Here is a 12,592-nt window from a genome sequence, read left to right as displayed (position 1 = left end):
CATCTTTACTGCAAGTTCATAAAATCTTCCATAGACTTCAACCTCTATTTCATTTTGATCCACTAAATTTAAACTTTCTTTTGAGACACACTGTATAGTGGGTGACAAGATTCTGTGGAAGGGAAACACACTATTTTCATTGAGTACATGTCAGTAGCAATGACTAATATTGTGCTGGAAAGACAATACTACTCAGTTTATTTACAAGAAAAATCTCCAATATGTTTACCTCAGTCAAAATTCATATATAGACTGGATGAGACCATTGATAAGCACTTATAAAACTGATGGTTGCTATACTGCTACAGTCTTCATCATTGTAAGTTTCGTTCCTAAACATTTTAGTTTCAAATGTGTGTGTGTGTGTGTGTGTGTGTGTGTGTGTGTTTAGGAGAGAGAGAGAGAGAGAGAGAGAGAGAGAGAGAGAGAGAGAGAGAGAGAGAGAGAGAGAGAGAGAGAGAGAGAGGGTTGGGGAGGTAGTAGAAGAGCATGGAAAATAGTGTAATCAGTAGAGGAATAGCAAAGTAGCCATTCAATCACAGTTGAAATTAAATACTTAATGTGTTTTGGTCACTGTGATACTTACGGCATTCTTCCTTTGTATTTATCATATTGCACTGTGTTGTTCCAAGAATAAGGCAATTTCAGTCCGTTGATTTTAAGGACATTTGAAGATGCAGCATAAAGTGTATCAGGACCAGTTTGGACATAATCCTCTGAAATTATGAGATTCACATATTAGTTTTAACATGGCATTTACATAAAAAATTAAAAAATGAAAATAGGTTGTAAAAGTTATTGGAGTTCTTTCAGGTATTTGCAACTGATGATGTTCATAAAAATCTCCAGTACTTTGACTACATATCTGCTTGTCATCTTCATATAGTGAAGTTAATTGTTTTTAGTGGCCCACATAAGTTTTATTTATTTGTTTGTGGGTGTAACATATAATTTTACTTGAATGGACATTGTCCAAACATGTTTACAAACATAACAGTCTTTGCACTCCTAAAGATAGAAAAAATCACAAAAATAAATAATTAGTGAAATAAGTAGCAAATATGACAGTTTGTTATATAATAGTGTCTCACCAAATAATAATAGAGAAATTACACATGAAGATTTATGCAATGTTGTGAAATATTTTGTTCTATAGTTACAAAATAACTGACCACAATACAAATAGTAGTCTGTCTGTTCTGTTCTATTTATCATTACAGTTGTGATTTAGACAATGTTATTGTTTGAATTTCTTATCATGCCACTTCCATGGTATCAGAGCACAGCAGGATAAGCCACTGCTTAAACTATTTTTTAAAAGTTTCTTCAGTCAGCATTTTCAATTCATTTGGTGCTAAATTAAGAAGCTTTGCCTCTCTGACATAAGGATGAATTATCAGTGCCAATCTTATGGTCATGATGTGCAAATCTGATCTAGCCTGGTATGAATTTGGGAGTCCCTGCTAGCTATTTTAATGAGTACATGTACTGATATAGCAGTTTACAAACACACACACACACACACACACACACACACACACACACACACACACACACACACACATTAATAGATTAGTTCTGCCCTCTGTCAACAACATCCACAAACAAGTCCAGTATGACCTCTTCAATCCCTTTTTTCAAATCCTTAGGCATTTCCTGAAACATCTGACTTACTCCTGCCACTCCCTGCACAATCACATCCTACACCTTCAATTCATTCCACAGAGTATCTTTCTATACCAATGACATCAATCACTTCCACTATGGGCTCTCCATAGTTCCTGTCTCTTTACTACATATTACTCGGCTTATAGCTGTTGATGCAACCTCCAATTACATCAGTATCCCCAAATCCCATGCCCCCAACAAGAACTTCCTCCTGCAGTGCCTGGATGACTCCAAGCCAATCACCTTATTTCTGATAATTTTGACTAACTACAACTAATAGTTATTCAATCTTTGAAAGAATCACATACAAACACAACTGTGAGTAAATCTATTAGCACTGAAATAATGTTAGGGTATACCAACCTGACCAGTGAAACTAATTATTTTCAATGACATAAAATCTTAATCTATTAATCTTTTTTAAATGATTGGTAATGTGGGCTCAGAGCAAGTATGCCTTACAATCATACCTTCAGAATATCAGCAATTCCTCTCGTTTTGTTACAGCCAGCCTGACTCGTTTCAGTAATCCACGTTCCTGGGACTCTTCCTCCATGTGGATATGACCTTCCATAAGGAGAGCTGTTTGCATTAAGCTTAGCATTCCCTGTCACAACTGCTACTCATCCCATAACATAAAACTATTCCATACAGCCTAGCCACCTCAGACAGATCTATCTTGCCTAATATTTCTCTAGTATTGCTGACCTAGAGTAATGCACAGTTCAACAAACTGTATGATCACAATGGATATGGTGGTTGACAAGAAGACTACCAAGGGAATTTAAAAAAAAATAAAAAAATAAAATAAAAAAAATTCTAAACATTTTACTATGTTTCATGAACAAATTTGTGATTTCATTCATTGGGATATTCTGATTCTCATGATGGTGTTTAGTGAAGATGGAAATTTGTTTTTCCACTACGCTTTAGTTTTAATGGGATAAGATGTAGGATGATTAACATTATAAATGGTGTTGAGCTGAATTGTTGTTTTAAATAGATTGAATGCCTTTTGGATAACTGTTATTTTAATCCTCCCAAATGTTTTGGCAAAGATTTCTAAATAAAGCTGACTTACAATCACCTTTTTTGATGCACATTAGCTCACTGTTTTATCCTCAGAGTGAACAAGTACTGTCTGTCACGTAAATGTGTGTAACAGTTTGCTGTGCCAAAGTAGCCCCAACGAATTTTCATATGGCAAAAGTAACTATCGTTGTTTTCTGCACTGTGGCCTCTTTTAAAGCTACAAAATGAGCACAAAAATTATTTATGTGTAATAACAATATGAGAATTGTTGCTAATGTCAATTTGGCTTACTTTTTTACAGTAATAAATATAACATATGTTCAACTAAATGATTACCTTCATATGGCTGGATCTGTACAGCAGCTTCTGGTTGAACAACTGGAACTTCTCCCTCGATGTCTATATCAACTTGTAATATCCCATCATCACTTATGCCATGACCTATGTGTCGCAGCTTTAGTTCTTCACCTAAACAATAATTGGCAACAATGTGTTAAGGCATCACTGGTGAAAAATGTGCAAAAACAACTTAAAAAAAAGCTATTCTCATACAAAGGTACATGTGTTCCTGGTTAATCGTCACTCAAATTAATGTATTTTTCTATTTTTATTCCAAGTTTCAAATAATTTACTCACTGAACAGTGACTGTAACATTGTGGTCTTACTGGTTGACAATTTAATATCTTTTATCTGTTGAATCTACTGAGATTGCACATTTATTTCTTTACACATAGCAACAGCTTGTTATAGGTCAGAATGTAGTAGTGCATTCTGAACCTTAGTCAAAAGAAAACATTTAGATGGAATTAATTTTTTGAATTGTATTGTCATATGGAAACAACAACCCATCTGGAACTGGCTTTTCACTTCTATCTACAAACTCTATTAAGAAATACATCTAATGTATTCTTAGTCATTTAAAGATGTCTTGGCAAGATTTGTGGTTATCTTTACCCATACATTTTGTTGATTCCTCAGCTCTCTAGTTCTGAAGTCAAAAGAATTGCTGAGTTTTGTCTCCAGTTGATACCAATGAAAACAATCAAATATTACTATAATGCTAATATTATAGTTACGTAAGGCACTAACTGCTTCTACAAGGAAAGATGAAATTTTTGAATGTTTGAAAGAAAACATGCAAAATGCAAGGTTTTATAATTAATGAAATGTAACAAATACCAGAACGCACTATACATAACTGAATCAGTAACACCAAACCACAGCCTCAGTGTTGAAAACAAGTGTTGCTATCTGTGGGGATTTTAACACTGAAATGTCAAATTCAAAGTAACAAGATTACAGAATATTTTTTAATGTTTTAAGATCCTTAAACCTGCACTCCACAAAGAAATGATCTATACACAATGATGCTTGTATAGATAATATTATTGTTAGTAGATAGAGATAAAGATGTGGCTTGTCAAGCAGGTGGAGATTTCACAGACCATGAAACGTTTATTTTAAAACTGTCATAGGCAACGAGCTTATTCCAGTGAGTCTAATATGGCATGTGTAAGAGATCAGAGAGAGGAACACATCATGGTTTTTATTGGCAAGGTAAAGGAGACAAACTGGGACATTGTACATGAGTGTCAAACATGAAGAGGTGGAGCTGAAAATAATTTTGATAACTTTAAAAAAATATATGTGATTGACTAGTATATAAAAGTAATGAAAGAAGTTACAGAGAACATTCATATTAAATTGAATTTATTAAAGTGGTGGTAATTGCGGGACTGAGCAGAAGGATATGATTTACAATGCTTACCTTGGAAGTAAAAAGTATTACAAAGCTAAGATCATACAAACCAATAGTGCAGCATGTGTAAAGTACATAGAAGGAGCTCCAGATAAGGGCAGGGTAACTTGGGAGGTTATTAAGTAAGATCATTCTTCCATCCAGGTATGTCAAATTCAACTTGGTCCATGAGAACTGAGTGAATCTTTTGTCATGTAAGCAAACAACTTGGAGACAAAATTAAGGCCACAGAGATGTGCAAGGGATCTGCTTGGTTGCCAGCTGTCTGAAAGGCCTATCTTTTGTTGTGATATGATCACATGCAATGAGATCTTTAAAACAGTTTCTGAATTCTCTAATTCCAAAAGTATGGACTGGTACTGGATGCTAACTGTATTGTTAAGAGAACAGTTTACTTGATAGGTAGGACACTTTTATTTTTGTTTTTAGGATGGAGTTGTGCCAGATTCACTCAAACTCTCAAAAGTCATCCCTGTATCCAAAAAGGGCAACAAACAACTCACCCAGAACTACCGATCAGTCTCTGTTGTGCCAATATTCTCACATGTGTTTGAATCACTCATGTGCATTTAATTAAGTATTTATTTTGAAAAACATGGCTTTAGCTGTTCTGGATATTGTTTACCAGACTTAAGCAGCTTTTGAAAATGAGAAGATAGCATCACTTCTACAGGGTGTCCCATATAAAACCAGTACCATCTCTGGTTCCAGTTAATCATCTCTAGTCAAATTTCTTGTGAAGTGGCAACACTATCTTGAAAGTTGGCTACAATGCATTTTATCAGAAGTTGGGCACAGCTGTGTGTTTGTGTGTTAGTTGTTGTGAGAAGCTCATACTGTTCAGCTGTTACAGAAATGGGGCAGTTTGCTTTATAACAGGAAACTGATATTGTAGAGTGTTACATAATGACAGGTTTCATCACAGAATGTAAATAAATGTTTCACATGAAGTATCCTGGTAAGAAACTCCCCATGACCAGCACTATTCAAGAGCTGTACAAGAAATGGAGGGCTGTAGGATCTGTTCATAATGTACAGAGGAATCAGCGAGTGACAGTGAGGACCTCTGAAACTTTAAATGGAGTTTGCATGCATAGACATTACAAAAAGTCCCCACAAGTCAGTAAGAAGGTTATCACCGCAGGTTGGTGTATCTTGTACATTATATACGAAAAGATATGAAATTAAAAGCCTATTGTGTGAGTGTGGTGCAAGAGTTGAAATCTGAGGAGCAGGAAAAACAAAGAGTACAAGAGTACATTATTGGATCTGGCTGTTAACATCAATTGTTAACATTACTTTGACTCTTTGCTTTACTTCATGTCAGATGAGACCTGGTTTCATTTGTCAGTTTACATAAACACCAAAAAGGATACTGGTTGCGACACCCCACATACTCTCCATGAAAAAACACTCCTGTTAGAGAAGATAGGTATTTGGTGTGTGTTTTTCAGCATGCACATTATGGGCCCCGTATTTTTCACTTCCAGCATTTCTAATAAACAGGCCAGTACATGTTTCTTAATGTAACTATTATCTATTCTCTTTTAATTAGTTCATTGTTACCCAAATCTTGGGCATGAAGTGAACTGGTTATTTTGTATTATGTGATGTAAATTAAGCATTTGAGTGCATTCCTTTTAATATATTGCTAGCAAAGTTGGAGAATTATGGAGTACCAAAAATGTACATTAGCAATAATTTCATTCTGCTTGAATAAGAGAAGACAATTTGTCCCAACAATAATAGACCTTCTCCCCTTAGTAAAAACAAGTATTGAAGTTACACAGCACTCTGTCCTTGGCCCACTATTTTTCATTATGGCTTTCAATGATAAGCCCAACTGTGTAACACAGTCTGTAATCTGTTATGCTAATCATACAACTTTTGTTACTTCATAGCACAACATCATAACTCTTGATAAGAAAATGGGAAAGCCTTGCATTAAATTTGTTTGCAGAAAATACACTTGGCTGTAATCAAGACAAAATCAACAACTTCTGTTAAGTTTCTCCAAAAATATATAAAAAAATAAATGTGTCAAACATTTAAGAATTCAAATTGAAGCCAAACTGAATTGGAAGAACATATCAACCAATTTAGAGGAAAGATCTCATGAGTGTTCTGTTTCATGTGGATACTGAGAGATATCATTGTATGACATATTTCAAGCTCTTTCAGTCACATATATCACATGGTTTACGAACGTAGGAACATTCTCCTCATATCATAAACATTTTTAAAATAAAGAAATTGGCCATATAATATGAAAGGCTGGTCTTGTGGAGCACTGTCACCCTCTTTTTCCAGGATTATAATATTAACAGTTGTCTGTTGTCTTTTTGTTAGGAATAAAGCTGAAGACTTTGCTCCCAGGGAAGCAATAAACAAACATGATAGCAGAAATAAGGCAAAGATTGACATTCCAGATTAGTGAGGTATATACAGGGTGTTTCAGAAATGACCGGTATATTTGAAACGGCAATACAAACTAAACGAACAGCAATAGAAATACACCGTTTGTTGCAATATGCTTGGGACAACAGTACATTTTCAGGCAGACAAACTTTCGAAATTACAGTAGTTACAATTGTCAACAACAGATGATGCTGCAGTCTGGGAAACTCTATAGTACGATATTTTCCACATATCCACCATGCGTAGCAATAATATGGCATAGTCTCTGAATGAAATTACCCGAAACCTTTGACAACGTGTCTGGCGGAATGGCTTCACATGCAGATGAGATGTACTGCTTCAGCTGTTCAATTGTTTCTGGATTCTGGCGGTACACCTGGTCTTTCAAGTGTCCCCACAGAAAGAAGTCACAGGGGTTCATTGTCTGGCGAATAGGGAGGCCAATCCATGCCACCTCCTGTATGTTTTGGATAGGCCAAAGCAATCGACCGATCATCGAAATATTCATTCAGGAAATTAAAGATGTTGCCCGTGCGATGTGGCCGGGCACCATCTTGCATAAACCACGAGGTGTTCGCAGTGTCGTCTAAGGCAGTTTGTACTGCCACAAATTCACGAAGAATGTCCAGATAGCGTGATGCAGTAATCGTTTCGGATCTGAAAAATGGGCCAATGATTCCTTTGGAAGAAATGGCGGCCCAGACCAGTACTTTTTGAGGATGCAGGGATGATGGGACTGCAACATGGGGCTTTTTGGTTCCCCATATGCGCCAGTTCTGTTTATTGACAAAGCCGTCCAGGTAAAAATAAGCTTCGTCAGTAAACCAAATGCTGCCCACGTGCATATCACCGTCATCAATCCTGTGCACTATATCGTTAGCAAATGTCTCTTGTGCAGCAATGGTAGCGGCGCTGAGGGGTTGCCGCGTTTGAATTTTGTATGGATAGAGGTGTAAACTCTGGTGCAAGGTGACGATACATGGACGTTGGCGTCATTTGGACCGCAGCTGCAACATGGCGAACGGAAACCCGAGGCCGCTGTTGGATCACCTGCTGCACTAGCTGCGCCTTGCCCTCTGTGGTTGCCGTACGCGGTCGCCCTACCTTTCCAGCACGTTCATCCGTCACGTACCCAGTCCGTTGAAATTTTTCAAACAGATCCTTTATTGTATCGTATTGGTTACATTAAACCGCCGTTGAAAACTTCGTCTTGTTGCAACAACACTGTGTTCTAGGTGGTGGAATTCCAACACCAGAAAAATCCTCTGTTCTAAGGAATAAACCATGTTGTCCACAGCACACTTGCACGTTGTGAACAGCACACGCTTACAGCAGAAAGACGACGTACAGAATGGTGCACCCACAGACTGCGTTGTCTTCTATATCTTTCACATCACTTGCAGCACCACCTGTTGTTGAAAATTGTAACTACTGTAATTTCGAAAGTTTGTCCGCCTGAAAATGTACTGTTGTCCCAAGCATATTGCAACAAACAGTGTATTTCTATCGTTGCTCGTTTAGTTTTTATTGCCATTTCAAATATACCGGTCATTTTTGAAACACCCTGTAACAGGGATATCGGTACACCTTACTTCAGTACTAGTGTGTCTCTTGTTGTTAGGACGCACAATCATCATAAGGTTGATGAGTCAGAGGCAATTTACATATGGTGTGAAGGAGAGACTGTGTGTAGAAGTATAAATGTTGTAGATTATATTTATTATCATAAATGAAGTCTATGGCCTTGCAAAGAAAGCTACACATTGATCATGCCAAAAGCTGAGAAGTGATTCTTGGCAGTGTGGCTCTCAAGGCCACTCTGGGATGCTCTCTGTGTGAGGCAACCCTGTGCATCCCTGTGAATCACAGCTTGCCTGTGTGGCACAACATAAAGCTGTATGCCGTAGTGCGGTTATGTGGATTGCCTATGCAGGTTGCCTACATGGGTTTGCAACGTGGCAGCACTAGCTTTGCTTGCTGCTGTGGGTTACCATTTGTTGCGGTAGTGATAAGCCTGTTGTGTAGTTGTGTGAGGCAAAGGCTAGTAACCTATAGTTAACAACATATAACACTGTTATAAAAGTTGATTTTACATTTAAGATTGTGATGAACTTCTGCATTCTGGCCCTGATGGGTTAATTGGGACCATCCAACCACTGTGAGTAGATGCCCATGGCATCATTGGATGCGCTATGGAAAGGCCTGTAATCAGCACATTGCTCTGCCAGCCATTGTTGGGTTTCTTGTCCTTGGAACTGCTACTAATCAAAGGAGCAGATCCTCAGGTGGCCTCATGAGGCTGAGTACCCCGTACCACTCTCCCACTGAGGCAGAAATGTTGGCAGTACTGGCAACTGAATTCAGGACCTCCATATGGCAATCAGCCACACTGACTACTCAGCTACAGAGAAGGACATCTAACATGGTTGTACTACTTCATTTCAAATGAACAATGTTGATTTTAGTACTTAAGATAGTAGTTATACCCTTTAATTTCACTACACTACTGTTATCTATATATTATGAAGCCTATTTCATGAAAAATGATCAATGGCAAATAAATAATGATTATCTTACCGCCAACACACCATTGTCTTGGACACAAACTGAAGCAGATTCTACAGAGCAAAATGAAAAGTTTACATTTTGAGACACAGAGTGACTGATGAACCACACTGTCACACAAATGTCAGAGAAATGAAAGAATATCATGAACTGCATGTGGAGTTAGATGAGTAATCTGACTGAAGGATAAGGCATAAGAGAAGAATAGTATGCTGGGTGTTTTAACTTTATGGCATGTCATAGTTTCTGCAAAGTGTCTTTGTAGTACTGCACACTGATTGTGATTTCATGCTCTAGGAACTTGATGAGCAGAGGGCCCTGCAATCAAAGAAGAAGGTCATCATGACCTTACCAGAAAACCTGTGTGAACAGCTTTTGATTTCTTTGGTGGGGGAGAGGTGGGAGCAAGCATTGCCCTCAGGCTGTCTGAATGCTGTCAGGTGGAACCATCCTGTTGCACAATAATGCCCAATCCCACACTGCCAATTTGACAAAGGCTGTGCTCCAGCAATTTGATCAGGAAACACTGCAGCATCCCCTGTACCATATGGATCTTTCACAGTGTGATTTTCACATCTTTGTTCACCTCAAGAAAGACATGTATGGACATTGGTTTCAGCCAGAAAAGGAAGTTCAATAGGAGGTGTGACTGTAGATCAGTCAGTGGCTGACTGCGTTCTTTAATACAGGAAATAATCATCCAATTTCATCTCCCACTTGGATAAACGTCTTAACACATGTGGTGATTGCTTTTGAATGAAACTACTCCATGGTCCTGGTAAGTGTTGGGTTTTCATTTGTTTGCCTCTCACATAATACTACTTACACATATGCTAACTGTGTGCACCTGTATCCCTATTATGCAAGACTATCATTTGGTAAAAACATTTGAGCAAATACCTGATCAAATACACTTCTTATCGTAACTGCTTACCAGAAGAAAATTCAACTTGAGACTGTTGTCTAAATTTTCCGTGTGTGAGTGAGTAGCCGTTGTCTGCTTGGTCCTCTTCATATGCTGCATTCCAAGAAATAGGAGACAGCATAAATGTTAAATATGGAAACCAGCCACCCTAAAAATAAAAAAAGTTTACACAATATTTACACTGAAAATTAACTAAATAAAGTTAAAGACTAGAGGAAAATGTCATCATCATTTCAAAGGACTAAATGGTAAATATATGCACTAATAAAGATCATGAAACTTTATGATTAAAAAAAGAAGAAAATATGAAAGCAGTTTAATAAAATGATATTTCCTTGGACAAGAAAATAAAACTGTTTTCTAAAAAGACCAGAGCATTTTTCTTATGATACCACAATTCCTCAATCCAGTATTAAGATACATTGGTTTGTGAATGTATCTGGCTGATTAAAACAATGGAGCAACTGAGAATCATGCTCAGATGTCTGCACTTCTCAGACAAGGCTTTACCAACTGAGGTGTCCTAGCAAGCCTCATAAACTGTATCATAACCAACCTTCCACTGTTTCTTTGATGGTTTTTGTTGAGTTACTTTGGAGGTTTGTTTCTTTTGTGTTCAGAAAGGTGGTTAAGTGACACACAACCGGTATAGGGAGAATCCCTTCCTTTCTTACAGACAGTTCACAACATTCTTTATATTTAGTCTGTTTTAAATCATAAGAAAAGTTCAATACAATGACATAAGTTCAAGATAAGACTTTTACAGGTGACTTGAACACTTGAAATTTCTGAAAATTTGAGATGATAAATATTCCTTTATCATTTTATGTCTTGGAACTGTTTCTCCTGCTAGCCAAAGAACAAAGACTGATTACAGTGCTAGAAATAAAAAATAACTTATTGTTCCATTTTCTTCTGGTAATGGAAGCATTAAAGACAACAGAGAAATATTGTGAATTTGTATATCATAACTCATTACATTATTTCAAAAAATCAGAAATGGGACTGATAGACATCTGTGCTCAAGAGTGGATTTATGATTAAAAAATTAAGATAAAGTATCAAAACTGATAGTATTGGTGTGTTAGCAGATATTGATAAAGAGCAAAGTCAGACCAATTCTGTTCTAAGGATTCAGTCACCACATTATAGCCTACTACACTGTAAACATATTAATTCTAACTGAACAAAGTGTTCTATTAACAGAAGTATATTTTATGGTGCAAAACCTGAGGGGTAGTTAGAAATGAACTCAACTATAATTTAAAATAAGTGTAAAAAAAATGTGGTACGTGAGTTGATGACACTTTCATCTGTGGTGATACCACATATGAAAAGGGATCTTCTCATTGAGTTATGGGATATGACCTGTGAGGCTGGTTGATGCACAAGATAGATGCAGATACCATGAAATGTGAAAGCATTAATTACACAGATGGCATGGTTACTGAGATAGAATCTATTGAAGTCTAAGATAGCAGAAGTTGCTAAATTTAACATATAAGGCAAGATATATATCGTAATAAAATGTACTGCTGTAAGTTTGTAGGCTGAATGTAAATGGAAACATTAAAGATGTCCCACAGAGTGGCAGATTTACATTAGGAATAGAAAGAGAATTAAGTCATTAGAAGGGATAAAATTTAGTCCCATGATTTTGGACTTCACAATGGTATGGGTGTGAACCAGATCAACGATGCTTGAGTTTTCTATTCTATTCATAGGTATAACACAGTTTATGATCATATTAAAAACAAAGATTCCAAGACTTACCAAGCGGGAAAGCGCCGGCAGACAGGCACATGAACAAAACACACAAACACACACACAGAATTACGAGCTTTCGCAACTGGCAGTTGCTTCGTCAGGAAAGAGGGAAGGAGAGGGAAAAATGAAAGGATGTGGGTTTTAAGGGAGAGGGTAAGGAGTCATTCCAATCCCGGGAGCGGAAAGACTTCCCTTAGGGGAAAAGAAGGACAGGTGTACACTCGCACACACACACACACACACACACACACATACACACATATCCATCCACACATACACAGACACAAGCAGACACATTTAAAGGCAAAGACTCTTTGCCTTTAAATATGTCTGCTTGTGTCTGTGTATGTGCGGATGGATATGTGTGTGTGTGTGTGTGTGTGTGTGTGTGTGTGTGCGAGTGTACATCTGTCCTTTTTTTCCCCTAAGGGAAGTCTTTCCGCTCCCGGGATTGGAA

General features: G+C 37.3%; 1 protein-coding gene across 1 annotated transcript in view; it reads right to left on the bottom strand.

Annotated features, from left to right (window-relative positions):
- The window catches only part of LOC126298209 (hemicentin-1-like), a 748,827-nt gene that overhangs the window by 108,296 nt on the left and 627,939 nt on the right, over positions 1 to 12,592 (bottom strand). The window contains exons 46-48 of the mRNA XM_049989513.1: positions 10,378 to 10,516; positions 3,037 to 3,168; positions 587 to 716 (exon numbers count right to left, since the gene is read on the bottom strand). Coding sequence (XP_049845470.1) covers positions 587 to 716; positions 3,037 to 3,168; positions 10,378 to 10,516 — 401 coding nt within the window. The remainder of the gene's footprint in view (positions 1 to 586; positions 717 to 3,036; positions 3,169 to 10,377; positions 10,517 to 12,592) is intronic.

This window comes from Schistocerca gregaria, chromosome X (genome assembly GCF_023897955.1).
Source record: "Schistocerca gregaria isolate iqSchGreg1 chromosome X, iqSchGreg1.2, whole genome shotgun sequence".
Taxonomy (NCBI): Eukaryota; Metazoa; Arthropoda; class Insecta; order Orthoptera; family Acrididae; genus Schistocerca; species Schistocerca gregaria.
Note: the sequence above shows the minus strand (reverse complement) of the source record. Positions and strands in the feature narration are given on the sequence as shown.